At 43.9% G+C, this 26,874-nt stretch overlaps 1 protein-coding gene across 1 annotated transcript in view; it reads left to right on the forward strand.

Annotated features, from left to right (window-relative positions):
• Positions 1-751: 751 nt before the first annotated feature.
• The window catches only part of ITPKA (inositol-trisphosphate 3-kinase A), a 40,369-nt gene continuing 14,246 nt past the window's right edge, over positions 752-26,874 (forward strand). The window contains exons 1-2 of the mRNA XM_069017377.1: positions 752-1,448; positions 25,574-25,670. Coding sequence (XP_068873478.1) covers positions 945-1,448; positions 25,574-25,670 — 601 coding nt within the window. The 5' untranslated portion in view covers positions 752-944. The remainder of the gene's footprint in view (positions 1,449-25,573; positions 25,671-26,874) is intronic.

Genomic DNA, 26,874 nt, shown 5'->3' on the forward strand with positions numbered 1-26,874 from the left:
TTAAGGCAACCTGATTACGGACTGCTCAGTAGTTGTGACGGACAATTCGGGCTTTCCGAGAGGCCCCAAGCCCCTGTCACACGCTCTCGCAGCCCGCCGGGGATGCTACAGCGAGGCGTGGGGACGCCCATCGCGGCCGGGGGAACACCCTCAGCTGCTGGCACCGCGAGGTCACTCACGCACTGCCACCCGGTCCCCGCGGGCTGGTGACAGCCCAGTCCCACCCCCGCCCCCGCGGGGTGCGCCGAGCCACCCCGGGATGCCGCGGTCCCGCGACGGCAGTCCCGGAGGCCTGGAGGTGCCCTCCGGTGTCACGCGCACGGAGGGGAAGGTCACACACGGACCCCAAACCGCCACGGGCAGCCCTGAGGGGGTCGAGATCCCCAGAGAGCGCCAAAAGCCACCTCCCCCGCGTCCCAGCCGGGGCAGGGCTGGGCGGACCGCGCCGCCCCTCCGGCCCGCGGGCGGCCGGGGCGCACCGCGCTGCGCAGCCGCCGTGCCCGGGGAGCCGCGGCGGGCGGGAGCGGCGGCGTGCCGAGGTAAGGCGGGCGCGGGCGCCGGCGCCACACCCGGGCACGCACCGGGACACCCCCGGGGGCCGCCGCAGGGAAAGCGAAACCAAAAGGGTGGTGGTGGTGGCGACGGCGGGAAGGGGCGGGCAGGGGCTCCCGCGGCGCGGCTCGACTCTATTCGCTCCTCCCCTCAGCGCCGAGGCGGAGCGGGGCGGTGGCGGCGGGCGGGCGATCGGGCGGGCTCAGCGCGCCCCCATGGCCCTGGCGCCGGGTCAGCGGGCACGGTAGCAGCCTCGGGCTGTCGCCGCGGGTGACTCAGAGCTGCCCGGGCAGGGCGGGCTGGAGATGCGCCTCTCCGCCGGGCTCCGGGCAGCCGCGGGAGACTGACTGAGCCACAAAGAAGTTTCCCCGCCGGCGGCGCGGCGCTCCCCCATGCACGCCTCCGGCCGCCGGTCCTGGAGCGCTGCTCGGCAGGAGCCCGGCGCCGAGCCCGCCATGGAGCCCCGCGCGGGGCTACACAGCAGCCCGGAGCTCAGCCGGGCGAAGCGGCTGACCGTGGGGGAGCTCTGCTCCCTCTTCGAGGCTCGCTGCGCCGCCGTCGCCGCCGCCGCCGCCCGTCAGCTGCCCGACCGGCCGAAGAGGGGCTGCCGACCCCCGAACGGGGTTCTGCCGCCCGTCATCCCCCGGCTCACCGTCACCGCCGAGGAGAGCGAGGAGGCGCAGGGCAGCCCCCAGGCGCGGCCGGCGCGGCCGGAGGGCGCCGGGCTGAGGACGGGCAGCTCGCTGCACCTGCAGTCCCGCCGGCTGTCCAACTCCTCGGTCTCCTCTACCGGCTCCTCGTCCCTCCTGGAGGACTCGGAGGACGATGTGCTGAGCGACACGGAGTGTAGGAGCCAGGGCATCGTGCACTTGGAGCACGGCGAGGACACCAGCCAGGTAGGGGCGCGGGGTGAGCGGTTCGCCCGGGACGCGCTGCCCCCTCCCCGGGCCAGCCTGGCCGGGCAGCTGGGCGCCTACGGGGCTCCTCAGGGGCCGCTAGTTGCTCCTGCTTGGAGTGAGGTTTCTGTGACCCAACTCCACGCAAACTCCGGGAAACTCCTGTCCTGGGCCGGCAGCAGTGCGCTGCGGTGCACAGGCTGCTGCGCCTGTTGGAAAAGCGCGTCTGCACGTGGGCTCCTCAAAGACCCGGCCAGGTGTGCGCTATTTCTTTCTGCTGTGGAATTGTACTTGATGTCCCAGGAATATAGGGAGATGTTTTTTGTCATAAGTGGGTTGTTTTTTCTTTTTTCCAGTCTCCTGTGTCAGATGCTCAAAATAAAAATTTTCCAGGCATTTCCCAGCAGGTATTTTTTGTCTCTTTCAGTCCTGAGTCTGTGGTTGTCAAGTTTTGAGCCGCTTCTTGCTGTGAGCATGACAGGAGATGGGGAGGAGCTTGGAATGGATCGAATGCATGCTTTTGTCCATTCTGGCAGCAGCACATTCTTCTCAGTAAATCCCCTCTGTAATTTGGCTGCTTTCATCCACGAAGTGGATGAAAGGCATATACTTAGTTGCTTTTTCGTGATCTTTGATGTGTATTTGCCTGACTCCATTCAGCGTGCTTCTCAGGCTTTTGTACCTGAAAAATGTAGCTTTAGTGAATTCCCCCTCCCACCTTCATTGACACCGCAGCTTAAATTGTTGTTCTACTGCCAACTCATTGGTGCTGAATTGTTTTCAAGCAGAACATATGCTTTGATAAAAAATGTATAATGAAGACGTAATGCAACTTGTAGGTGATACCTCCAGCTGGACTTTTCTCATGATAATTGTGGGTTTGCTACTTTTAGAGGACACATGGTACAGGAACTAAAATGCTGTGCACAATATTGGTTTTGTTTGCATCAACTTGTGGCCTTATTTTGGTGGAGAAAAAAACCCCAAGGTTTTGTACTTTGTCATGTTGAGTATCAAGAAACCTGTAATAGTAATACTTAATTTGTACTTTTGATTCTGAGATAGAATCTGGTTTTCAGGGGAAAAAATTACTGGTTTTTTTGCTTTCTTTTCTAAAATACATGCTGTGGAATTTTGTGGAAATAGCAGGAGAATAGAAATTAAAGATAATAAAGGGCCATACGATCATTTTATTCCATATCCCTGCTATTGCATTTTGTTTGCTTAATGGGGAGCAAGAATTAAGTGATGACACTTCAGCAGTAAGAGAACTCTGAGGTGGCATCATGGCATCTGATTAAACTGTGAATATAGACTGAAGCAAAACTGATTCTTCAGATGAGAAGCTGTGCTATCTCAAAGATTATGCTTCTGCATCTTTGAAGTCATTGGTACTGAGGGCATTATTGAGACCTAAATGATTTGGAGTGTATCCTTCCCTGTAGTCTGACATTCATGTATGTAATACAGCATAAGTGGATGTGAGTGGTACTACTTTCTTTTAGGAGGTCTTTATAGCCACCTTTTAATTACAAGAAAATAAAATATTAAAATAAGATGATCTTTAACATTGATTTATAGACAAACTAAAAATACCTGTATTATAAATGTTTTAAACTCTGAGAGACTGTCCTGTTCATTTAGGTGTGTGTGAAATTGAGAACTTTGATAGTATTATAATAATTCAGTTTTTGAAAAGGTTTTTGCAGTTTTCTAAAGTTTAGTGCAGGACTGTTTAGTGCCTCCTTGGTAAAGTAAGTATTCCCTCAACCCAAGTAAAATACTTGATGTTTTAAAAGGCTGAGTTACATTTTCATACCTGCAGTGTAGGGGAAGATGGGGCAAACTGTCCACCAGGAGCTTGCATTCTGACTGATTTTCTTTACCTCATTATCCGTTCTCTGGCAAGTTGTCAAACCGGAGCAGGGACCGGTACCTAGGACTCCAAACCAGCAGAATTTCATGGCACTATCTAATAAATTAAGTGGGCTCACCTGCTCAGTGACTGCTTATGTGGTTCATCCCTCCCTTCCTTTCTGCATTACCCACCAAGAGCTCAAATCCCAGGAATCTGCTGTTTCTCCTGTGGTCAGGTGCTCTGCCTGTCATCTCAGGTGGCCGCACTGTTTGCTCACCAGTGCCTGGAGGCATCCAGGACGGTTCTTGTGATTGATGTCTTTTGTTACTGGGCAATGCTGTGACCTCTGCACTCAGCTGTCCACTCTTGTTTCTTTAGCAAAGCAGTGACTTCATACCATGCCAAAGTTGGAGTCTATGCTTTGAAACTCTGGGGGTTCAACTTTACAGGATGTGTCCTTTCAGCTTGTAAATCTTGAGGCAGGATGAATGTTTGGTTTAGAATGGAAGGCTTTGGGTTCAAGATAGGCACATGCAAGCGAAAATAACTACAAATTTCAGGATAACCTAAGGAACGGTTTTATATTTTGAAGATTTTATTTAGAGGCAATTTGGAACATTTTGTTCATATTTATTGTTTTCAGTGTATTTTAATAGTTGAAGGCTTGTTCTAAGAATGGAACAAAAAGGATAGAGACTTTTCTGAAGGAAACTGAAATCAGAGGTGGGCCAAAGTTACTGTTTCCTAATTCATGGGAAATTTTGACATTTTAAAATTTCTGTTCTATAGGGGAATTCCCTGAGCTTTTCTCTGGAAATGTTAGAAGTTAATTTGGAGCCTGGCACCTTACAATTAAGCTCAGACCAGTGCTCGGAGAACTGCTGGGCTGTCAAGCCTACCAGGCTCCCTAGTGCCTACCAGGGACCTTGGAAACTTGCCCAGGTCTTCAACTGTGGGAGTAGAAGTTCTGATAATGTTCCTGTTATCAGAGCTTCAAGGCTTCCATCTGGAGACCCAGGAACTTGAGACCTAAGCTGAAGAAGGCCCTCCCAGGCCTCTCTACTGTTGACCTGGAGATCAAGACCCAGATGAGTCTGAAATATTGTGGGCTCTCAAGCTACCTGTGCAGGACTGTGTGTGAGATGGGAAGCTCAGGAGCCTCTGTGTTCAGGGCTTGCTGCCCTGGAGTTCTCAGGCCTTAAACTCCAGGATGGTGCCTGGGTGTGCTGTCTCTCTGACTGTATTCCTTGGAGGACAGTTCTCCTTGGCAGTTCACCTGGCAAACAACTTTCCCAGAGGATGAGTGATTAAGTGTTTCACAGAGCATTCTGGGTTGGATGGATTGACACTTCATGACAATGTTAAATTTTTGTTTCTTTTTGAGCACAGTACGTGGGCATGTCCCTGGAGTGTTAGGGCCCGTGGGGGGGCAGTGAATACCTTGGGACCGATGGCTGACGGTGTGACAGCGCAGTCCCAGCCTGGCTCCGCTGGGACCACGTGCTGTTTGCATCTGGGCAGGCCCAGCTTTGAGAGAAGCTCAGTGGGTGGTGTTCCAGTTTCTCTGCATAAGTTATTCATGCTATTTTGCAGTAATTAGCAGAGGCTTGGAAATTGGGCTGTCCTGGCTTTCCTGAAGGAAGCCCCTTCCAACAATGAAGGGATTGAAGTATGAGAGAAGCCTATTCTGCTGCTGTCCTGTTTGTTCAGCTTGGGGTTCAGTGAAAACCAGTTGAGCAAAGCTGTGCTAATGGAAACTGCATAATGCCTTATTTGGAGCTTTGTAAATCTTGGCAGTTAACTTAAAAGAAAAAATATTGGTTATTTTTTAAATAGCCAATTGACAGAATAGATTTTACCCTATGGCAAAAGCTAACATTCCTGCCTTCCCTTGCATTTAAATGGGAAGCACTTCTGTAGCCTTGCTTCATGCCATCTGGGAGGTGTATATACACAGCTGAATCTTGCAGTGAAAACACCAGTGGTGTGTTTATAGTAATGGAGAGAGTACAAGAGTTACATATTTTTGTCTTCACTCTGTGAATGAGCAGTTTTAAGAGCTATGAAGTCTGGTTAGCACCTTCTTTGTTGGGACAGAGGCTTTAAAAAGTGATTTTCACAGAGAATGAACACCTTGATAATGTACAGCAGCCTCTTGTCCTCTTTATAGGAGAATGTTATTTACTAGATAGAAAGATGCCAAATAAGTCTACTCATTTTCATAACTGTGACCTGTCATTCCAAATTCCTAGAACTGTAACCATGAGAACAGCTGACAGTTTGCTAGAGAAAAAGCAGTTCAGCTCTTGCCTGCAATGATACCAGTCCAGTAACTTTGGGGGGATATTCATTAGTGGAGTGCATTTGGTTTGGTTTCACTGATCTTCTTGATGTTATTTTTCGTAACATCAAGTACCTTAAAATGGACAAGTGTGTAGAAAGGCACACACACTTAATAGCTAACTAACTAAATAATTTAATAAATACAGAATGAAAGTTTCAACTACTTTGGCTCAGGGGTGGGTTACATAAGCTAATGCAGTAGAATAAAACTGTTATTTTTAAATGAAGAATAGGAATGACGGGATGACATAAGTAAGACTGTTAATGGGATTTTAGCCTACTCTACAAAGGAAAGAAAGCTTGTGTAATCACTCTATCAATTCCATTTCAACAGCTTTAGTAGGTTTCAGCCAAATTTGGCAATGGCATAGACATCTCAAAGTTTCTTCAAGAGCTCTTTAAAGTTTCACAAAGGTCAGACTGGGTGGGAGAGAGGAAACCAAAATAAGTGCATACTTCTTCTTCTCTGGGGGAGAAGGTGCCAGAGGAGCTAAACAGCTGTCTTCTGTTTTGTGTGTTGACTGGAAATTTGGCATGTGCGTACTGACTAGTCCATAGGTGCTTCCATGCTGCATCGAGCTGCAGTAGGTAGTGTCTCCTGTCCTGAGGGTAATTAGGAGAAAGTATACAGTGCTGTGGGCTGGTGAGGTTAGGGAATGTGGAAGGCACTAGTTCAGGCACAGGGGAGAAAGGGAGGAATTTATGAGGAGGTGTGGAAATGTTAGGGAGGTTGGAGGGCTTTTGGAATGAGTTTATAGAGGACAGTGACAAGCTGTGGATACTCTGATAAGAGTGCAGGGATACCAGTCAAGTAGAAACTAAGCTTCACTAGTGTGCTGCTCATGAAACAGCTGCTTTTAATGGAATACATTTCATGCTTCTAAAAACGTGCAGATTTATAATGACAGTCCCAAATAGTGAAATCCTCCTATTGTATACTGAACAAATTTGAGGTGAACAGCAGTAATGTTCCACATCTGCACAGTTCTTGGAACAAAACTCTGAACTGGGAGCTTTCTCTCAGTTTGAGGATGAATTCTTCACCACTGTACATTGCAGTGGTGGAATATATCAAAACATCAGCAGTATCAGGTCTAATGGTGAATGTTTATTAGTAATGTGGATTCTTGTCTGTAAGGAAATTACTTAGCTCTTACCAAATCATTTGAGAAGAAATTAAATGTCTTATCAGATAAGAGTTTCTAATCCTGGATATATCTGAAATGGTGACTTAGAGGTTACAAGATTCTTCTTTTCTGAATCAATTTCACTCTGATAGTTTTCATTTTTCATATGTTAAAGGACATGTTTGGGCGTACAGTGTAAAATTGAAAGAACTCTGTGATAACTTTTTCCTTATGGACTTGTATTTCCTGCTGTATTGGGTGTGTTGTAGAAGTTTTTCTGTATGTGCATTTTTATAATGCTTGTTACAACTGGAAAGGTGGGAAAAAAGTAACAGCCAACTCCTCATCACTGGGTGATGCATATTTAAAGAGGTCATACCTAAGTATATTTTTCTCAAGCTATCCTTGACTCACCAGATTTATTTGTGAAAACCCATGTCAGTCTCAAAAGGAATAAGGGTAATGGCTGGAGCAACAGTTTGGAAAATTTGCATGTCTGTATATTTTTTGGGTGCTGATACTGTTACTCTGTTAGACTGGTTTGATTAGAGTGAATATTTTTTAATTGATTAATTTAATTACCACATGTAATTAATGTGGTAGTTAACATATTCAAAAATTACCTCAACTCACATCTAAAGTTTATTATAAATGGAGTGTGTTAAAGTGGATCAGTTTGATTAACTGCTCACAATGTGGTACAATTTAATGTTGGAAGCTGAGAATGCACTGTATTTATGTGGTAGATAGCTGTTTTGTTTAGCAGTGGCTGAGAGAAAAACTAAGGATCGTCAAATGGCATTTGTAGTGATTATCTATAAAATGTGGTGGCAGAAAAAGTAATGTTAAACACATCTTGGAAGGAAAAAGTGGTCTTATGTACAGCAGCAGTCGGGTCTGTCTCTCTTCTTCCTTCTCAGTCAGCGTAGTTCTTGCACCAAAAGGGGGCTGAGGCAGAGAAAATTGGTTTGTCAGTCCATGTTAATTTGGATCTTGCATAGTGTAGGTTTAAATTGAATTTTTAAGTTCTCTACCAGCAGAGCTTCATCTCAGAAGCTCACAAGTTGGGTAAGATGGCATTGTCTGTCCAAAGCATAGCATACCTGGGGAAAAATATCCCAAAAAAAAGGAGGGGAGTGGGAGCAGGTGTTACACTCCATCAACTCATTCTGAACAGAAGCATAGGGAAGAGGGAGAGGCTACCTGCTCATCCAGTGTCAGACTAGCAAATACTTTGGCATATTGTTTCCAGTGCTTAACTGATTCATTCCTGTCGGTAATGGAGAATGCTTTCTGGGATAACACATAACCAGCAGCATTTGAGTGGGTTTTTGTACTGATGAATGGTGAGCTTCTCACAAGGGATGAAATCTTTTACATTCCAAAACATGGGGGTGTGAGACCCATACTATAGAAACCTGCCCTGAACCCATCAGGCCTGGCTATTGTTGCTCATTAGCAAATCTTCTATTCCTTGGGAAGTTGTTAGCCAAAGACAAATTGACAGTCATTTGAAGCAGTGATCATAGACTTGACATGATCCAGATTTAGAGCTTGGGACAGACTCTCCAAGCCAGAGTGACTGTAGCAAGCATGACACAGACACTGCTTTATGGGAGCTTGGCATTAACCCAGAATCCAGGAACACTCCACATTCACAGGCTGAAGTATCCAAGTAAGGTGATGCAGTGATGCAAACACTTTAAACTGTTTATGTCAGCCCACTAATACCACCTTTATTTTACTCACATTCAACTTCAGTCTGCCATTCTTATTCAGCCTTCTGACCTCATCTGTAACAGAGGTGTGGTTACAGGTGATAAAGAATACGTATAGAAACATGTTATGTCTGTCATTGGTACTGAAATGTGTCTGATTCATCCAGAGGATTAACAGGAAGCTGGGATGCTGCAGAACTGTGTGAGTAAGTTGGAATGGCACAGTTCACTTGGGAGGTATCAGCAGAAACTGCTTCATACAGCTTCATACATACTTCATACAACTTTCATGTGATAAGAATAACGCCTCTTGGTAAATTACACTGAACATTGCATAGAAAGAGAAGGTCTGTGTTTTCAGTGATGGTAGAAAATCATCATTCATTATCAATATAACTGATTTTGTCTCCTGGTCTCTGCCACATCCCAGCATAAAGTGATCCAGTCTTAGTTATAGCTGCATTCACTACTCTGAGCTGCTACACAGAACACAGCTTTCTTTGTGTCTCAGCTCTTTTCAAGCAGCTCCATACAGTTGAGAACACTGCAGCGGTTCTTTCTAGTGATGTTCACTCGAGACAGCACATCTTTTCTGTGCTCTACTTTGTTTGCTTCCTGTGGTGGAGTGCTGAATCAAATGCAGGCTTCTACTTCGCACCTTTGAAGTGCTGGTGCTAGTCAAAGTCTGTGTTGTGGGCACACAAGGGATCAGTGGAGCTCAGCTGGAAGGGATGTGTGCAGCCATCCCACTTCAGGCGCAGGAGGTGAGCTTGAGGAGGCTCAGCTGTGCACGAGGCAGCTGTGAACTGGGTTTTCCCATACAAGGAGGCATTTCTCACCAGCACCAGCCAGTGCTGGCTTACTCTGCAGCACATACTTTGGAAACGGAGGGAGCATCGTTGCCATGTGTCAGCACCTTCCACTACTGGAACCTCTTCAGATGCTCTGAAATCACCACTCTGCTGAAAATCTTCAAAGATCCTCTGAGCACGTGGCACAGGTAGTGGTACTGCCTGGTGATTTCAGATGACCAGTCTTATGGGTACAAACATTGCAAAGGGTAGCTGCAAGCTTCTAATGCAGGCTACTCAAGAGCAAAACTTTGGAGAGGAGGGAAGTAAGAGGATTGTGATAGGTACAGGTTATGTACAGGCAGACAGAAGGGGAGTGGCTGGGAGTGGTTGGGAAGGCTACTGGAAATGCAAGAGGAAGGACTAGAGGGAAGAGCAAAACTTAATGGACAAGCAGACTATTGCTTTAAAATTCAAGGAAAATACATTCTCAAAAAAGCAGGAGAACATGTGACAACTGTGTTAAGAAATCATCAGTCAAACACTGAAAGTATATGTAATGAAAGAACTCACGTGCCTGCAGTGTGGGTATGTTAATGTCTTTCATTACAAGCAGGCATAGCACTTGATGCACAGAATTAATGACTTTCAACTGTTTTATATTTCCAGTCAACTCAAAGGACAAGTTACAGTTCCACAGAGACTGATGGTATGTATTGCAGAACCTCTGTTTATTCATAGATAGCTCTGCAGCAGATCACAGGAAGGGGAAGACTGGCTTCCCAATTTAACGTGCTGAATGCCGATGTGGAGAACTGCTGCCTTTCACAGTTTCACAGTCCCTCTTTGCCTGGGAAGAGCCTAGGCAAGTTATTTATGCAGACTTTCACCATAGCAAATAGTTGTATTTTTCTCATTTTCCTTTTGACTGACTTGAAAGTGAGCCTTACTAGCAGAAACACAGAACATTTGTACATGCAGCCAAAGTTAATGGGAGCTGTTCTTCAACACTGTTCTATAGTATTGTATAACACTGGGTATTAGGAAAAGCAAAAATCGACACCTTAGATTAAGCTTTCAAAATTAGCAGGTACTTTTCATATTAACCTATCTTTCCTTCAGTATTTTTCCCTGTAAGATATGACTAAAACACTTCACTTAACAGGTTGTGAAAACAAATTCACTAAAATTTGGAAAACAGTCTACTACTGCAGTAACAGTTGCATTTAAGTTTGTACCAAAAACTTCAATTCTGAAAATTCCTAACTTTTGAGTACTCAGTTTTGCATTTAAGACATTATTAAAGGTCCAGCACAAATGTAATTTTGGATCTGAACGTGTTCCAGGGCGGAAGGCACTGACATCTGGCAGTGATGTTTCATCCTCCCTCTGTTCCCAAAGTGCTCGCTGTGGAGCAAGGCGGCACTGCCTGACCTGGGTAGCGTGCCTGTGCTAGAGAGGGCACTCACAGGAGGGCTGCACTTGGACAGGCTCTCCAGGCCCTGTGACAGGTGCCCTCTGGTATGGGGAAAACCTGGTTCACAGCTGAGCCTCCTTGAGCTTACCTCCTGTGTATGGCTGAACACATCCCTCACAGCTGAGCTACACTGATCCCTTGTGTGTGCTGTGCCCAGCAGTCTCCACAGAAGGTAATTAAATCCTAACGAGATTCTACTGCAAATTAATTTGAGGTTCTTACAATTTGCCAGACTTTGTCAGGTTGACTTCTGCTCTTCCCATTGCTTTCTCCTCCTTTGAAAACTCTCCTCTTCCTAGATTTCGGGTTCCTTCCTTAAAACTCAACGTTAAAAAGCTTTTGAGAGGATTCAGTAGAAATTTTGTTGTGGGGTCAATATGAATCTTTCTCTAGCCTTGGAAACAGCTCAAGTTTTGTTAGAGTTGTTCAATCTGAAGCAAACCAAATAGTTTTAGATCTTTTTTGAGGTGGGTAACTTAGAGCAAATCACCAGAGAATGATACATATAAAGAATTCTGGTGTTCTGGTGGTTTTGCAGGAAATCTGGGTTTTGAGACCCTGATCTTCTGAAAGAGGCAGGTCTGGAGAAAGCCTGTATAGCCTTTGTACTCTTCTTCATCGTTGTATGCTTATGTGATGCAGCAGAAAGGATAAAAATCTGTGTGAACAGTGTTTTTGCATGCAGATCAGCTGTTATCTTGTGCAGGGTTTGAGTGGGTTGTTGGCTAAGTGCACTTGACCTGAATATTCTAATCACGATAAGCTCTGCTTGGTGTGGGCTCCCTCCTTTGCCACCCGTGTATGTTCTGTAGGAACAGCATCGCTGACCCCACAAAGGGTCAGCTTTGGGAAAATGTAATCTGAAGAAACTAAGAAACCTTCCTACGCTTCAGCTCTCACTTTTAATAGTGCAGAATCCTGAGTATCAGAATTTTGAGCGGATGATTTGATACAGTTTGTATTGTCTTGCTCTGTGGAATTTAAAGAAGGACCCTGTTTGCCTTCTTTGTGCCAACCCAGAAGGAGTAAACAATTAAATCCTGAGACACTCATTTCAGGACAGATCCTGCCATTCTGTTGAAAAATCTATGGAAGGATTTTAAAATAGAGACTCCTGACTTTCAGGGGCTTTTGCCTTTAACTTGCTCATGCTGTCAGCAGGACTACCAAAGGCAGTCAGTATTAGAAATCATGAAGCCATATTTTATATGTTAGGAAGAAGTAAGCCTCTAGAGTTCTCTCTGGCCTAATGGTCTGCCTGGATTTGGGCACTTAACAGGCCCCTATAACAGTTTCATGAGTTGTTTTCCAAAAATTTTTAGCAAGACCAAAGAGAATTATGTGCCTTCAGCAAAGACACCAAGAAAGGGAGCAAGTCCTGAGCTCTCTAACAGTCCAGTGCTTATTAATCACTATGCCAACAGTCTCCAAGTCTTTTTCCAGTGTCGGACTGGCTGATATCTTGAGTATGGTTTCTCATTCCAATATTAAAACTGGAGTGACAGATAACTAATCATCTTTCTTCTGTCCCTGTTTATACATTGGGATTTTCTGCATCATCTCTAGAAATATATCCTCTTCCATTGCTGTAGTTCTGTGTCTTGATCCTAGTCTGCTTTTTCAGTCGTCTGATTTTATAGCCAGCAGTCCTGTCTGGGACTATAGGATGAATGTAGCCAAGTCACCAATATTCTTTTTACATTGCATTCTTTAAGAAAGAGTAGTTGGGCAGCAAAATCAGTCTTGGCTTGTGAAGTAACTTCTCTGCATGGCCTATTCCCCTGTGTCCTGCACAGGTCATCACCCATCTCTAAATGACATTTCAATGTCTGTCTTCTCTTTGTTGAGCCCTGGTAAATGGATATTGGTTGCTCTTGGTTTTGCTACCTATGTCCAATCTGGCACGGAAGCTGCTGCCTGCTCCATATTTCAGGAGGCTGGTGTAGGTGGTTGTGCAAGATACAGGAGTGTGGCTTGCAGTTCTGTTGCTAGGAGCCAACAGTATGAAGTTCTTTGAAGTTTTATGGGGGTTTTTTATCTCTTTTACTATGAGATAAAAATTTTGGTAGATAAATTGTCTTTATAAACTACACCCTGTTCATTTTACTTTATTTTTAGGTGGGTTTGCATCTTAATAATTGGCAGTTGAGGTTTGTGCTTCTACAGAGGTGGAATCTCCAGTATCCTGATGGAGAACACACGTTTACCTTCAGGGCAGAGGAAACATGCTCCATAAAACACATACACTATTGTTCAAACACCCACAGCTCTTCAGGAAGACAGATGCCTTGTTTCAGTTTCAGTCTTTAGTTGAGTCACTCATGCTTATGTAAGGTCTGAATTTGGTTCCCTTCCTTAAGGCTACATTATGGAAATTAAAATCTTAAATAATCCTTTGTCTCTGGGACTACCTGCTACTGATACAGAGGAGGAATTCAACTCGCCTCTCTTATGTTGCTCTGTTAACAGAAAGTCTTTTTTGAGCCTGTAGTTTTGCTCAAGGGATAAGTCATGTTTTCTCTGGATTCCTTACATAGTTCTTTTCATGTACTGCCTTTTTCTCAGGCAAAGTATAACTTAGGTTCTTAGGGCTGACTTGGGGAAGGACGAGTTTCTCTAATCTTAGGTTTGCTTCAAAAGCAAACAACTACCTTGTAAGCCTCTCGCTCCAGTGGGATAAGGTGAAGGGTACTCATTTCCATAGAAGTTTCTTCATCATTCCATTAATAGGAGTGTGTGTTTTTGTTTGGTTGGGGTTATTTTTTTGTTTATTTGTTTCAAAATCCTTTCAACAGAATGGTTTGGAATAATCTCATGGTTACCAGGTTGAAGCTCGGAGGTACTAAAGTGGTTGAAGGATGTGGCTTTCCCCTAGGTAAATACCACACCCTGCTCAGTAACAGTGCCTGTCGCATGTTGACACTTGCATTCCTTTGCAAGGGGTGGGCCCTGTTTGAACAGTGCGGTGCACCACGGGTGAAGCAGCAACTCCTTATGCTTCTTTAGAGGATAATGGAAGAGGCAGTTCAGAGGAGACAAGGAAGGAGAGGTGGACTACTGGACTTCGTCTTGTGATAGATAGAAGAACAGATGGCAAACTGCTACCAGTTTATGTCCAGTCTGTTTTTTACATGACATATTTTTAGACTCTAATAATCTGTTTCACTTAACACTGTATTACTGCTTGACTGTCTTATTTGAGTGCCTCTAATTTAGTTTACAAGCACTAATTACTTAAATTATTCAGCAGTGTTCTGAAGTAGAGTTGTTATAACCTGCAGTTGTGGGAACTGGAGCAGAGAAAGGGCACATATCTGGACCTAGATTTCATACTGAAGCAGTGAAATTTGCTCAGATCTTCTGCAAGTGAGTGGCTGACAGTTTAGGATGTTAGAAGCTGAATTATCACGGTAGGAAAGAAAAGTTATGTAAAAACATTTTTAAAATCAATACCTGTCAGTAACCTCTCTATATATATGTAGATATATACCTGCATGTGTACAATAATTTTAGAAACCCTGATTTGCAGACAAGTATTGGTATGAGGAACTTTATTTTCTAATTGAATGTTTTAATATTTTTAGGAAATGGAAATACAGGGCAAAAAGGGTTCATGTAACTTTCTTCACAGTCCTGCAGGACGTAAGTGTCATAAGACCATTGATGATGAACCGTCTTGGTGCTTATGACAAGGACTCCTTTAAAAGTATTGCAGCTCACTGACACTGGGAGCAGCCCACTTCTGTCTTGCTGGCAGGTCTCTCCTGTGACTGAGTTAGACCATGATTTTACACTCATTTGTCAAGCTTGTTTTAAAACTCCTTGATACCTCAGAAAGTCCTTTTCTTATATCTTGCCTGAATATTTTGGGTTTGTTGCAAATAAAAGCCATTTGTTCTTGTCCTTCCCAGTGGTCATGGAGAACAATTGACTGCTCTTATAATTATGAAACCTTGTTGTGTGTTAGAAGACAGTTGCCATGCTCTCAGGATAAACAAACAGTTATTTTTACCTCAGCAATATATTTGTTATTTGTCCCTGAATTTTCCCTCAGTATGTCCAAACTTTCTTGGAAGAGTGACTAAAATGGAGCACAGTCATCTCAGGTAACCAATAGGTACTTACATCAACCTTAATTCTGTCCTTGTTCTTCCTATCCTTTCCTATAGAAAAACTGAATTACCATGCAGTAGTCTTCTGCTGTTACATTTCTTTCAGGCAGAATCTCAAAGCTGTGTGGGATGCAGCTCCTGGGGCCCTTACACGAGGATGTGTTGAAAGCAGGGTAGGCTTTCAATGTGTCCACTAACTCAAACTGCCAGGGATACAAAGAGAGGGGTCTTTGACCAGTTAGTAAAAAACAATTTTGCAATTCCTGTTGGATGGTAGTGGGTTCTGGCAAATATGAAAGTGTAAAAAGGGACAAGCATTAAAATTTTCTTTAGTTCTCTTTGTCTGTTCAGACTCGAGATTCTGCTGTGGCCACGGAGTCACTGGGATGTTAAAGTGGTGGTAAGCCTAGCCCTGAACTGCTGGGCAGAGCTGTGTCTCCAGGTAACAGACTGCACCACCATTGCAAATAAGATGAAGCACATGCTCAGCTTCCTTCCCAAGTTCACTCTAGGGAGATTAGCTTCTTGAAGTTATTTCCTGGCTTCTTGCCAGAACACAGTCTCACTTGATGTTATGCAGAAACCACACCTGATGTAAATGGATTGGCACTTGCAGTACATTTGGATTTGAGGTCATGCACAGTTCACAAATGACACATTTGCACCTTAACAAATTGCAGTTATGTTTTAGGCTAAACTATTTAGTGGTCTGTGCACAGAGAAATGTGGATCTGTTTGGGTTTTAAGTATTCTCAAATATTCATCCTCTTTGGAACTGATAATTCTGTGTCCTACCTGATAGGATGTTGGGCTTATTTTATCATGTAAAGAGTGTTGTCTTTCTAGATGTCCCCTTCTCATGACTGGAGATGTCAGTGATCCATGAGATGTGGAGGACGGGCAGAGAATTGTCAAATTGCTAGACTGTTTCTGAAGATTTAAGCTGCAGTTGTTTTGGAGGTTAAAGATTTCTTTCCTTCTGCCACACCATCTGCTAAAGTGGTGTTTGATTTACCACATATCTGTTCTGGGTGATGGACAGCCTGAATAAATCTTGAATGCTGGGGCTCTGAGTCAACTTTCGTAGTGAGGAACTTTCCATTTGCTTCTTGGATAATAACGTTTCAGTTTCCAGCAAGACTGATGTTTTGGCAGAACCCCGGTAGGGGCAGAATGCCGTTGGTTCAGCTTTCCTGTGCTCAGTATGGACAGGTGGCAGAGCTCCATCCTTTTAGAGAACCAGTGTCTTTCAGAGCAGACCAGAAGCTGTGAAAAGAGGGATAATGGTCATGTTTAATGCCTGCTGTGGAAGGTGGACAGTTTAGTATCCCTTAGGACAGGTAACATTTATTCTTATTGAAGTGAAATCTGTCTTTTAGTCAACAGTGTCGGATTTTACAACATATCTGTGAGGTAAATGAAGGAAACCCTTGTGACAGTGCAGCTTTGAAGCCATCTAATTACTTTATTATTTTGTCTTTTGCCCCAGGAATAATGTAGAGGTTGTAGATATTGCTTTCAGTTTGTAATAACCAGAAACAAAATGCTGACATAGATTCCTGCAGAATAGTCAGCAGACTGTGGCTCTTGATGATGTTTGCAGGAAGGCAAGCAAGGCTTTTGCTTCTTTGTAGTTCATTTTCCTCTGATTTGGCAGCGACCGGCTCCTGGAGTGTACAAGTAGAATCCAGCTATGGAGTGGGACATGGGATTTTGTGCTCCTGGTAATTGAGTCCGATACTGACCATCCATCTCTTCCCTTCACTTCTTCCTTTAGTCCAGACGTAATGAACACCCAGCAAGCTTACCAAGTATCCTAAAGGGTAGCAAAGCCAAATTACATATACATCTCACTGCCTGGTGAGGCACCACAGGGGAGAAAACACAGGAACCTGAGGCTTCTGACTTGCAGTGTCGTTTCTGCTTATTGCATTAAGTGTTTCTCATGACTCCGAAGGTTTAGCCCAGCCCATCATGAGTGCAGCACAAACAGGAAATGGAAACCCTGCAGTCAGAGGATACACCTGCCAAACGCTGGTTGAGCAGCTGTGGCCCTCACCCGTGGCTGAGTGCAAAGCCAGAAGCATCAAGGGCTAAGTACAGGCTGAGCACTGTTTCTCCTCTAAGGTTTGGAGGCTGGAGGGTGAAAGAAAGGGAGGGAGGGAGAGATGAAGGTGTAGTCGCAGTTTGCCTGGCAGTCTGATGAGAGGTGCTGATCAGGAGGCTGCTTGTGTAGCATGCAAACTGCTGCTCTTTAGGAGTGCAAATTCTCCCTTGGTGTTGATTATCAGTCTTACAGCTCCAGCTGGCACTCGTACATCCCAGGAAGATCAACTGTGTGACAAAGCAGGGAGTGCTAAGTTCCCCTGGGGACTTAGGTACAAGGATGGTCCGGGCTGCCAAGGCATCCAGCGCGTGGAGACTGCTCAGGGATATCCTTGACCAGGGACATGATTACACTCTTTTTATTCCTTGAGCAAGAGTTTACAGCATTTGAAGTAACACAGCTGCCCTGGCAGAAGGCCAGTTGCTGTGATTTGGCCAAATTATCAGTTGGCACTGGTTGGCATAGACCTCAGACAGCGTGAAGAATGATGCTGTTACATGTCAGAGCACAGACTTTCTACAGCTGATGCTTGTAGCTCTGGACTCTGGACCAGGCTGCCCAGATGTCAGTTACCACAGCACAGCATTCCGGCCCTAAATAGCTTTTTGTCTAGTCATAAATGCTGACTTGTGTGCGGATTAGTGTTTGGTGCTTCAGGAACCTGTTTCCTGCCCAGGACCGAGAGGAGGTGAAACGTGGTAACAGCAGGGCTAAGTGAGTTGCTGTAGGAGCCTTACCATACCTTGGGAGCTGAATTAAGTGTTGCACTCAGGAGCTCAGTGATAAAGGTTTGTGTGAGGGTTTGCTTGCATGCGCTTGGGGAGCATTCTTCTTCTTAACTTGCTCTTTCACCTCCCACCCATTGAGATCTTTGTCTCGATTTGTGATTCATGTCTGATTCAGCCAAGTGGGTAGTAGACTTGGCAGCAAGAATCTCCTGAGCTTGAGGATTCCAGGAACCTTTAATAAGGGGTAAGAGCACAGAAACTGGCTGCTGAAAGTATAAAGTGCCTTCAGTGGCAAATTCAGGGATTTGTTTTTGTTGTTGTTATTATTTGGGGCATTTTTATTTTAGCTATGGGAAAATCTTCCACCTTGCTTCCCTACACAGAACATTTGTGGATATTTAAGTTATATTTCTCCCAACAAATAGGGGAAAAATATTAAGTATTCCTCACTTGGTCCATGTCTTGTTAGGTGTTTTAAGCTTCTTCAAATACCAGATGATGCCAAAGCCTAGGAGTTATTATAGTCTGGACAATTAAAAAAAAAGTGATAGAATTTTGATCATCTGCAATCAAAGGCTTTTACTGTCTGCTTTAGGTATTTTAAATGCATGCATTTATGTGTACGTATATATCTGTATATAGTAGTAGAAGAAACACTGAGGATAATTATAATTTGCTTACATTTGGCATAAAAAATGTCAGCTGTTTCAGGATCTGGATCTGACCAAGACAACTGCCTGCCTGTTTCAGATTTGCAAAGGCAACTACACTCAGCCTCAAACTGAAAGAACTGAAAACCAGAATCCCTTGGTAGGCAAATTTTGTGACTGTAACTGGAAAGATACTGTGTTGCTCAGCAACTCTTACTATCTTTTTAAATTTTTGTTTTCTTATATAACATCACTCAAATCCCCAGTTCTCTCCATGACGTGAAACCATATGGTGAACTGTCCCAGAGCGGTACTCCTTGAAAAAATTAAATTCCTAATAACCATTGAAGCTGGCTGCTGGGAAGCTGCACCCATGGAAAAGTCACTGGTTTGGGGGAAATTGTGCTGATAACAGCTTGTCTTGGTAGAGTATTGCGATTTTGACAAAGCAGTAGATACTTTGCTTAGGTATTGTGTGATTATTTTTTTAGTAGGTTGTAATTACAGAACTGTTATTATTGACTACATTCACACAGAGAAAGAAGCATATCTAATTACACAGTACAATAATTACATTAGGCCAGTAATTTTCTTGGTTGTGGTTGGCTCAAAATTATTTCTTACGGAAGCTTTTTATAGTAGTGGCAGGTATTGACTGCATTGAAACAGATGAAAACGAAGTTTTGTTTGGGCTAGGTTTAGTCCATTAAAATAATATGGTTAATAGCTTTAGACCTACATTTAAGTTCTTTACCTGTGTAGGTACAATATGTAAGGTCAAAGCCAATTCAAATAAAGTGGCAAACACTAATGAAAGCAGAGAAGAAGTATATTAATTTCATTATCCAAAATATTTAAATAATTGAATAAAATGGGATAAATAATTAAGAAAACAAATTAGCTTTCAAACTGATTTCTGTTTTAATAAACTATGGTAAATAAAGCAGTCAAGGGTTTTGTAGATAAAATTAACTCAGAGGTTTTATAAAATATTTTAAGTAAGTGTATATACTATAAAAAGTAAAACTGGAGGCCCAGAAGGCCAATAGTATCTTGGAATGCATTAGGAAGAGTGTTGCCAGCAGGTCTGGGGAGGTGATTCTACCCTTCTGCTTAACCCTTGTGAGGCTGCATCTGTGCTCCTCAGTACAAGAGAGACATGGAGCTCCTGGAGTGGGTCCAGAGAAGGGCTTTGAAGAGGATTAGGAGACTGGAGCAACTCTTATGAGGAAAGGCTGAGGGAGCTGGGCCTGTTCAGCCATGAAAAGAGACAACTGAGAGGGGACTCATCAATGTCTATCAGTATCTGAAGGGGGGGTGTCAGAGGATGGAGCCAGGCTCTGCTCAGTTGTGCCAAGCAACAGGACAAGAGGCAACGGGCAGAAACTGATGCACAGGAAGTTCCACTTGAACATGGAGAAAGCTTCTTTACTGTTCCAGGGGCCATGCACTGGAACAGGTTGCCCAGAGAGGTTGTGGAGTCTCCCTCACTGGAGATAGTCCAGAGCCATCTGGATGCAATCCTGTGTGCTCTGGAATGACCCTGCTTGAGCAGAGAGGTTGGACCAAATGACCCACTGTGGTCCCTTCCAACCTGACCCATTCTGTGAAGCAATAATAAACCTGTAAAAGATACACAGAGTTTAGAAGGAACAGTTACGAACAGAAAGTGACCACCTGCTCACACTGATACTTAAGACACCCATGTGAGTAATATGGACTTTGTGAGGATTTGTTGTGTCACTCAGAGTAATATGCATGCTAGTGTGTGACAAGGAAGGAAGAGAAGAGGGGCAAAAAAACCAACCCAGCAGAAAGGTGAGCCACTGGAGAATGACTAATACTGTGCCTGGATAAGTCATAACTGATACCCAGTTTAGTAATTCTTAGTGTTATTTTTGGGCCTGCTCATAGAAGGCAGTTCCAATTACTGACTGGTCTGATGGGTTCCCAGACACTTGTTTACTTTTCCAGGCACTATTGCTGTGGTTACTGTGCCCCAAAAGAGGCCAACACCCATCACCTTCTCATGTGCCTGCTACTCACTGCGTTGGCCAAGATCCCTGGGCAAGGTGTTGCTCAGCGCTCCTGCATTTTAGGCACATGGCTCTTACAGGATTATTTTGAAATGCATATAGTAACTTTTAGATAATTATAGTTTTCTGTACTCTGTACAAGTCCCTCTGGAGGAACTTTGTTCCTTCTGGGAGTTGGTGAGACACTGAGTAGGCAGTGGCAACCAGCATTATGGATTAGATTTCAGCCCCCATGTCCCAGAGTGGCAGAATTTCGCCTAAATGATGTAAAGACTTTAAAAGAACAGTGGATAATGATGACTGACAATTAAGTACTCTTTCTTAAAGCCTTTTAGGAAAAAAAAAAAGGATTACTAAAAAAAATTCTCATTATCCTTTTGTTTCTTGCTGTCATAATAGCTTTCTTGTGCAGGCTTTGTACCAGTGCACACGAAAAAAAAAAGACAACAGGATCTTAGATAAAGAAACAGCTGAAATGTACCTGTTAAAAGGATTCAAGGGTCATTGTTTACAATAGTCTAGCAGAATATCCATGGTGATTTACCAGCTCAGGCAAGAAACTACTCCTTCACTCTGCTGCTGATGGAATCATGGATTTTTTTAAAGACCCTGTTGATTTATATTGAATTTTAGTGTTCTTTTGTTCTTTAACTCATTATAGTTTCAATATGCTAGAATTATGAAAGCTGAATTACTTCATTTTTCTGAAGAAAAGGGTTTTCTTATTCCCCCTACCTGCAATGTGTCCTAATTTAGATGTGACTGGTGATTTTATTTATTGTAATTGCTGAAAAGTCCTAAATAGAACAAATTCTTGTGTATGTTACCTGTTTGTCATTTATTGCCTGAGGGTAGTTACATGTGTTTCAGGCATTCACTGGGATATTATTGTTTTCTTTTTACCCTTAAATAAGTGAGAGATTTTATTTATTTTTCCACAGAACAGCAGAGGAAGGTTCAGCTCCCTATCCACTGTTCCCTTTAGGAATTAGAGTGGCTCTCCTATTCCTGAGGGAGTCAGCATATGCTCAGAGAGATGTTAGTTGTTCTGTACTGCCTGTAAAGCAACAACAGCAACCAAAAAAACCCCATCCAATGCAGGGAGTTTGCACTAATCTCTTCAGTGAGCTTGCCTATTAGGATGTTATAGCCCTTGTCCTGAAGTGATGGGACAGTTTCAGGAAAGCCTGGTAGTTCCTGGAGATGAATTCTTGGGGACAGTGGGGTCTGAGCCCAAATCCCTTGAAATGGATGAAATGCCTCCCAGAGAGTTTAGTGGATTTTTGTCAGGCAAGCCGTCCTGGTGTGTTTGTGTGGGCTCATCATGGCTGTGCCTCTACACACTGGTCACGTGTGAAGTTGTGTGCTCATCATGAGAAAAGGCCTGGAGAAAGCTGTGCTCACACGAACCAGTGGTGCTCAGTAACTGCTGCTCTTCCTTAATGGATGGACACAATGGCAGCAGCTGCCTTTGTCCAGGGTTGAATAGGGTGGGAATACCTCACCTGGCCAGCATCTTGTCTGCATATGCACAGAGCAGGGCTCCACATCTGCTGCATGGATGTGTTCTTCTCTTCAGAGCTATGCTTCAAATTCAGGAAAGTGAGTCAAGAGAGTAATTCAGGTAACAGATTAGACACAGAACCACAGCTCCTTTGCGTGCATTGTGGCTGCATTGCGTGAATGGGTTTTCCCATTCTCTTCACTGAAATTTTGTCCATTTACTGCCAGGGACACACTTGCCTTGGCACAGACTGTCAAGTGGCCTGCCCCATTGGCAGAAAGCTTGTTTTTCCCTCTTTAGTGCCCCACACCTTTTATTGCTCAGGGGGGTTTATATCATGTGTCACTTAAAGGTCACATTGAATAACTTACATGCTGAGTCTAAGAATGTTAATATTTTTCATGTTTGCTTCTTGACTCCTTTGGAATGCCTTTGTTTTTACTGTTGGAAAACTCTTGAGCATATTGAGGCATATAAAACAGCATCAGTGATGTCAAGAGCATCTGATTCAGGCAATCCTGAATACAGATAGAATACAGAGATACCTGAGTTTCCCCTGGGAATCTAGAAGAAGTGAGGTCTAGGAGAAACCCAGGCAGAGCAAAACATCAAGGAAGACTGATCAGGAGTCTAGAAGAAACAGTGACAGAGGGAGATAAGACTGCAAATACAGATGGGCAGTGGTAGAAGCCCTCTTTGCCATGGCAGCATAAAGCAGTGATTTGAAAAGCACGTAATGCCATTGCTAACAAAGAGATCTTGTTTTAGAAATAGAAGTGAGAATGATTCCTCCTACAGCAAGCACACAAAGTTTTCATCTTCCCACTCACACCATTGCTCTACCAGCATGGAGCCCTGCTTGCATCCTGGCAATTTGTACCCTGGGCTGAGTGAGCTGGGAGGCTAGAAATTGAGATAGAGGAAAGTGAAACTGCTGAACCCCTGCTGATGGCAGCACTCCCCACAGGATGGGTCAGAAGGCAGTCCTTTCTCTCCTAGTTTGAGCCTTCTGCTTTCCCTGTTTTGAGGGGGAGGAAAGGTTTGTGAAGAGATTATTTAAAATTTAAAAAGGTAAATAAAAATTGTCAGTGTCTGTTTATTGGATGAGTAACTTAAACATACTTATCCAGGGCAGATGTAACCTAAGCAGCCTAAGTCCACTTGAGCTGGGGCTGAATTTGGCCCATTGTCTCTCCTTCACGCCCACAATACAAATAAAAGCTTCAGCTTCTTAGCGTTAGGTGGGAGGGAGGAGGTAGGAGAGCCACTGGAGTGTGATGTTGCATTGACAGTTGATGTGCATTCGTTGAGAATCTGTGCTTCTCGTTACTGATGCATGTAACAGTATGACAAGTCACTGGGAGACAGGATGCAGCTTGTTAGGAGTGGAACATTATGATGTGTGTGGGGTCTTTATGGGAGAGTTATGGAGCAATGTTGACTTCTGATTAAGGGATGGGGAAAAAGCAGTGTTGCCCTGAAAACTGGTCTGGAATCTTAAAAAAACTAAATCTTTGGCAGGAGCTACATTCAAAGAGGTCATTTTACTTCATAATGATGTTTATTTTCAACTGTTGTTTAAATAACTTGGGACTCTGTCCTTCTGAAGTAGAAACAGCAGAGTAGACTGAAGAGCTTCTGCTATCGGTGAAATCTGACAAACATATATACAAAAATAATTTCTTTCCTGCTTGAAAAACAGTATTTACATTGCACTTTCCTCCAGAAGGAGGCTACAGACATGTTTAAGTGGTGTACAAGAGTCTCTCTTATCCTCACAGAACAGCGGCTGGGTCTGCAACAGGCACAAGTCATTGTTCAGCACTGCAAGGCTGCAGTTTGGAACAGCTTAAGGAAAATAATAAGTAATATCGAATCCAAATAATACAGCATATGAACCTGCAGAAGTTAGTTATGAAATCAGAGTTTAGCTAGATCTAGTAACATCTGTGGAGTTCTAGTAAGTGTGGCTGAGTCTTCATAATTCTCAAACACCCAGCATTTTCTCTGGATGCTTCCTCTCACTGGCATAGTATGTTTTCAAAAGGACTGTCACTGCATGGGGCACATATCTGACCAAGACTTAATTTCAGCTTGAACTCCATTAAAAAACAAAGTTAAATAGGTAGAAGCAACCTCATTTCAGAGTAAGTATGCTCATATGGTAATTATATTGTTATGTCCGGTTTAATTTGAAGCATAACTTAAAGCTTTCTTGTGAAGACAAATCTTTAAAAAAGCAATCGCTTGTGTCTGTGGGTTCATATATCCTCTTGATACATTCTAAGATCGCTGCAAGCTTTTGCCCTCACATGATGACCAGTGTTGCTGAAGGGTACCTTATAAGAAATGTGGTATAAGTTAGTTAATAAGTTTGGGGAAGCTGGCCAGGTCAGAGTGTGATCTGGAGAGCAACATTTTGCCTGTGTATTATTGCCTGCAATTTCACGTTTTCTGTTTTTCACTTAGACTGCAGAAGGCAAAAATTAGGTAGCCTAAGCACCCCAATCTCCAGATCAATATCCCTGCTAGAGAAGACACGGTTGTTTTGAATGTGTGTTTTTCACTTGATGAGCAAGCACTTAAACTTGTTTTCAGTGACATTAATGCCTCCTGTTGATTTTGGTGAACTCCAGTTGGGCCATTGATAAACACTTCTGTAAATGCAGCCTAATCCCCAGCTACACTTGATCTCAACAAAACTCCCTCAGCACTAAATTGTCATGCATAAGTATCATCCAGCTCCATTTTTCTTCTCCAGCAGGGTATTGTGTTCTAGTGATAGAAGAACTGAGCCTGCTCTCCTTCTTTGTAAGGCACTTTGGGATCGCTCCAACTGTAACATGAACGCTGGTGGGCTGTGGTTCTCTCCCACCTGGTTTTCAGTTCCAGAGCATGAGACTTTTTCACTTTCAATTTTTTTTTTTTTCCCTTCTGTCTTTGCAACAGAGCACTCAGCTGCTCTTTGTGAGCAGCTGTTCTGTTTCCCTGTCTGCCTGCAGGGGTACCCAGGCAGCTGCACTCAAAGGTCGCCAGAGCAATGCCCAGCTTTGTTAAACAGTAACAGGACTGGGAAGGTGGGGAGGGATTAGGAAAATTCATGACCTGGAGTAGATTCTACAGAAGGCTGTCTGAGGTGCTGAGGGACTTGGGTGAGCTCTGTGTCCAACTAGAGAAGCCTTTTCTATACATGTATCACAGTAAGATTCACCTGCTGACTCAGGGAAAGCTGTTAATCACGAGGTGATGCTGAAGTTCCCTGGGAAAGGAAGTGTTGCTGACAGTGACAAGCAGCTTATGTGCATGTCTCATGGAAACTTAAATGTGCGTATGTGTGCATGTGTGTGTTCGTTCAGCATCTGCTGTCCACATACTGTGTGACTCACACACAGAGGGCGAGGTGTGGCTAAGAACAGGCCTGTGACGTGCAGTCTGACTTTTTTTTTCTTACAGGCAGCTTTCTTGTGTATGGCAGGGTGTTATCTTTATTTGTCCATTCTTGGGTTTGTGTGCATATTTTTCCAACAATGATGATGATGTTTGGTTTGTGGTTCCACCTTTGAGCACTTACAAATTAGTGAGGAACAACTCAATGTGCATGAAGCTATGTAATATATTTGTGGCATGCCAGGATTTCAGCTTTTGCCCAACTTAAGATTTCTTTTCTTTTCCAGAAAAAGGCATGGCATACAATTAAAACCATGGTTAACTTACCAGTCATCAGCCCCTTCAAGAAACGCTACTCATGGGTGCAGCTGGCTGGGCATACAGGTGAGAGGGGTATCTTCAATGTGTTTGTCTCTGGAGTGAGGATGACTGCAGCAAGGAGAACAGTCTTTCTCTGTTTCCTTTCTTCCTTCAGGTAAAAAGGAAGCAGACAATATCCCATAAATCTGTGACCTAAAACATATTTCGGTTGTGGTGTGGATAGGGAAGTGGGAGTGATATACCTGAATAATGAGATGAGCAGGGAAGCAGTGGTCAGACTCTGGAGAAGGGCCAGGCTTGTAAGGTGATATGTGTAAAATACATAGGGATGCAAGAGATTGGGGAGTTAAAGCCCTAATCTGTCTGATGCTGTTGGTTGCGGTATGGGATAATTTTTCTTGACTTAGTAGCCAATAGTTAGTTCTCTAGTGGGAAGGATTACTGTTCATGACTGTATGTGCTTCAGCCCTGAGAAGGACAGTGTTTCTAATACCACTCCAAACCCCTCATCTGAATGTAGGTCCTTGGGTGGAAAACAAATACGAAAATTGCCTTGCTGACCAGGTGTTTGCATTGTGAATCTGTCACTGTTCACTGTATGAGTGCAAGGAGCAGCTCAGTCAGTTGGTTCTAGTTTTGTGTCTGTAAAAATTGGTAGGTGTGCTCCTGATGTAGCACACCAGGCTGATGCAGGCTTAGTTTCATTTATCAGGCAGAAAAACAGCAAAGGGAAGTGATCAGGTTTGTGTCTCTCCTGCTTCATGTAATTCCTGTGTGGTGCTAGTGGGGGTTTATTAGTACACATGTGGGCAGGCACCTACGCTGCATCGTGCTGTAATGCAGTGCATGAACCACCTCTGTGTATGCTAATGCACTAATACGGTGCACTCCAAAGCTGTGCTGAGAAATTTACTGAGCCCTAGATACTGAGTAGCTGCAATTTGCACAGTGTTGTCGTTTGGTTTGATTTGTATCAAACAAAGTGCCAAGATGACCCAGTCTTAATGCAGTTTTTGTCACAGATGTATGGAGTTGGCTGTGTGGAGCGGTGCACTGGTCGTGTAATCATAACCCTTCTGGAGACTCCTGTAGTAGGGTGGAAGAGGAGGGTTAAGAGTTTACTAGAAGCTGATTAGGAGAGATACTGTTCCAGTTTCCTTTTAGTAGTTTTCTGTGGTTGGGTTTACTCCATCCTTTCTGCAGCTGTTCTTCTCTGATATGACAGTGTTTTTCTGAACTAGAACCTGGGCTGTTACCAGCCTTACCC

This window comes from Aphelocoma coerulescens, chromosome 5 (assembly GCF_041296385.1).
Source record: "Aphelocoma coerulescens isolate FSJ_1873_10779 chromosome 5, UR_Acoe_1.0, whole genome shotgun sequence".
In the NCBI taxonomy this organism is placed as follows: domain Eukaryota; kingdom Metazoa; phylum Chordata; class Aves; order Passeriformes; family Corvidae; genus Aphelocoma; species Aphelocoma coerulescens.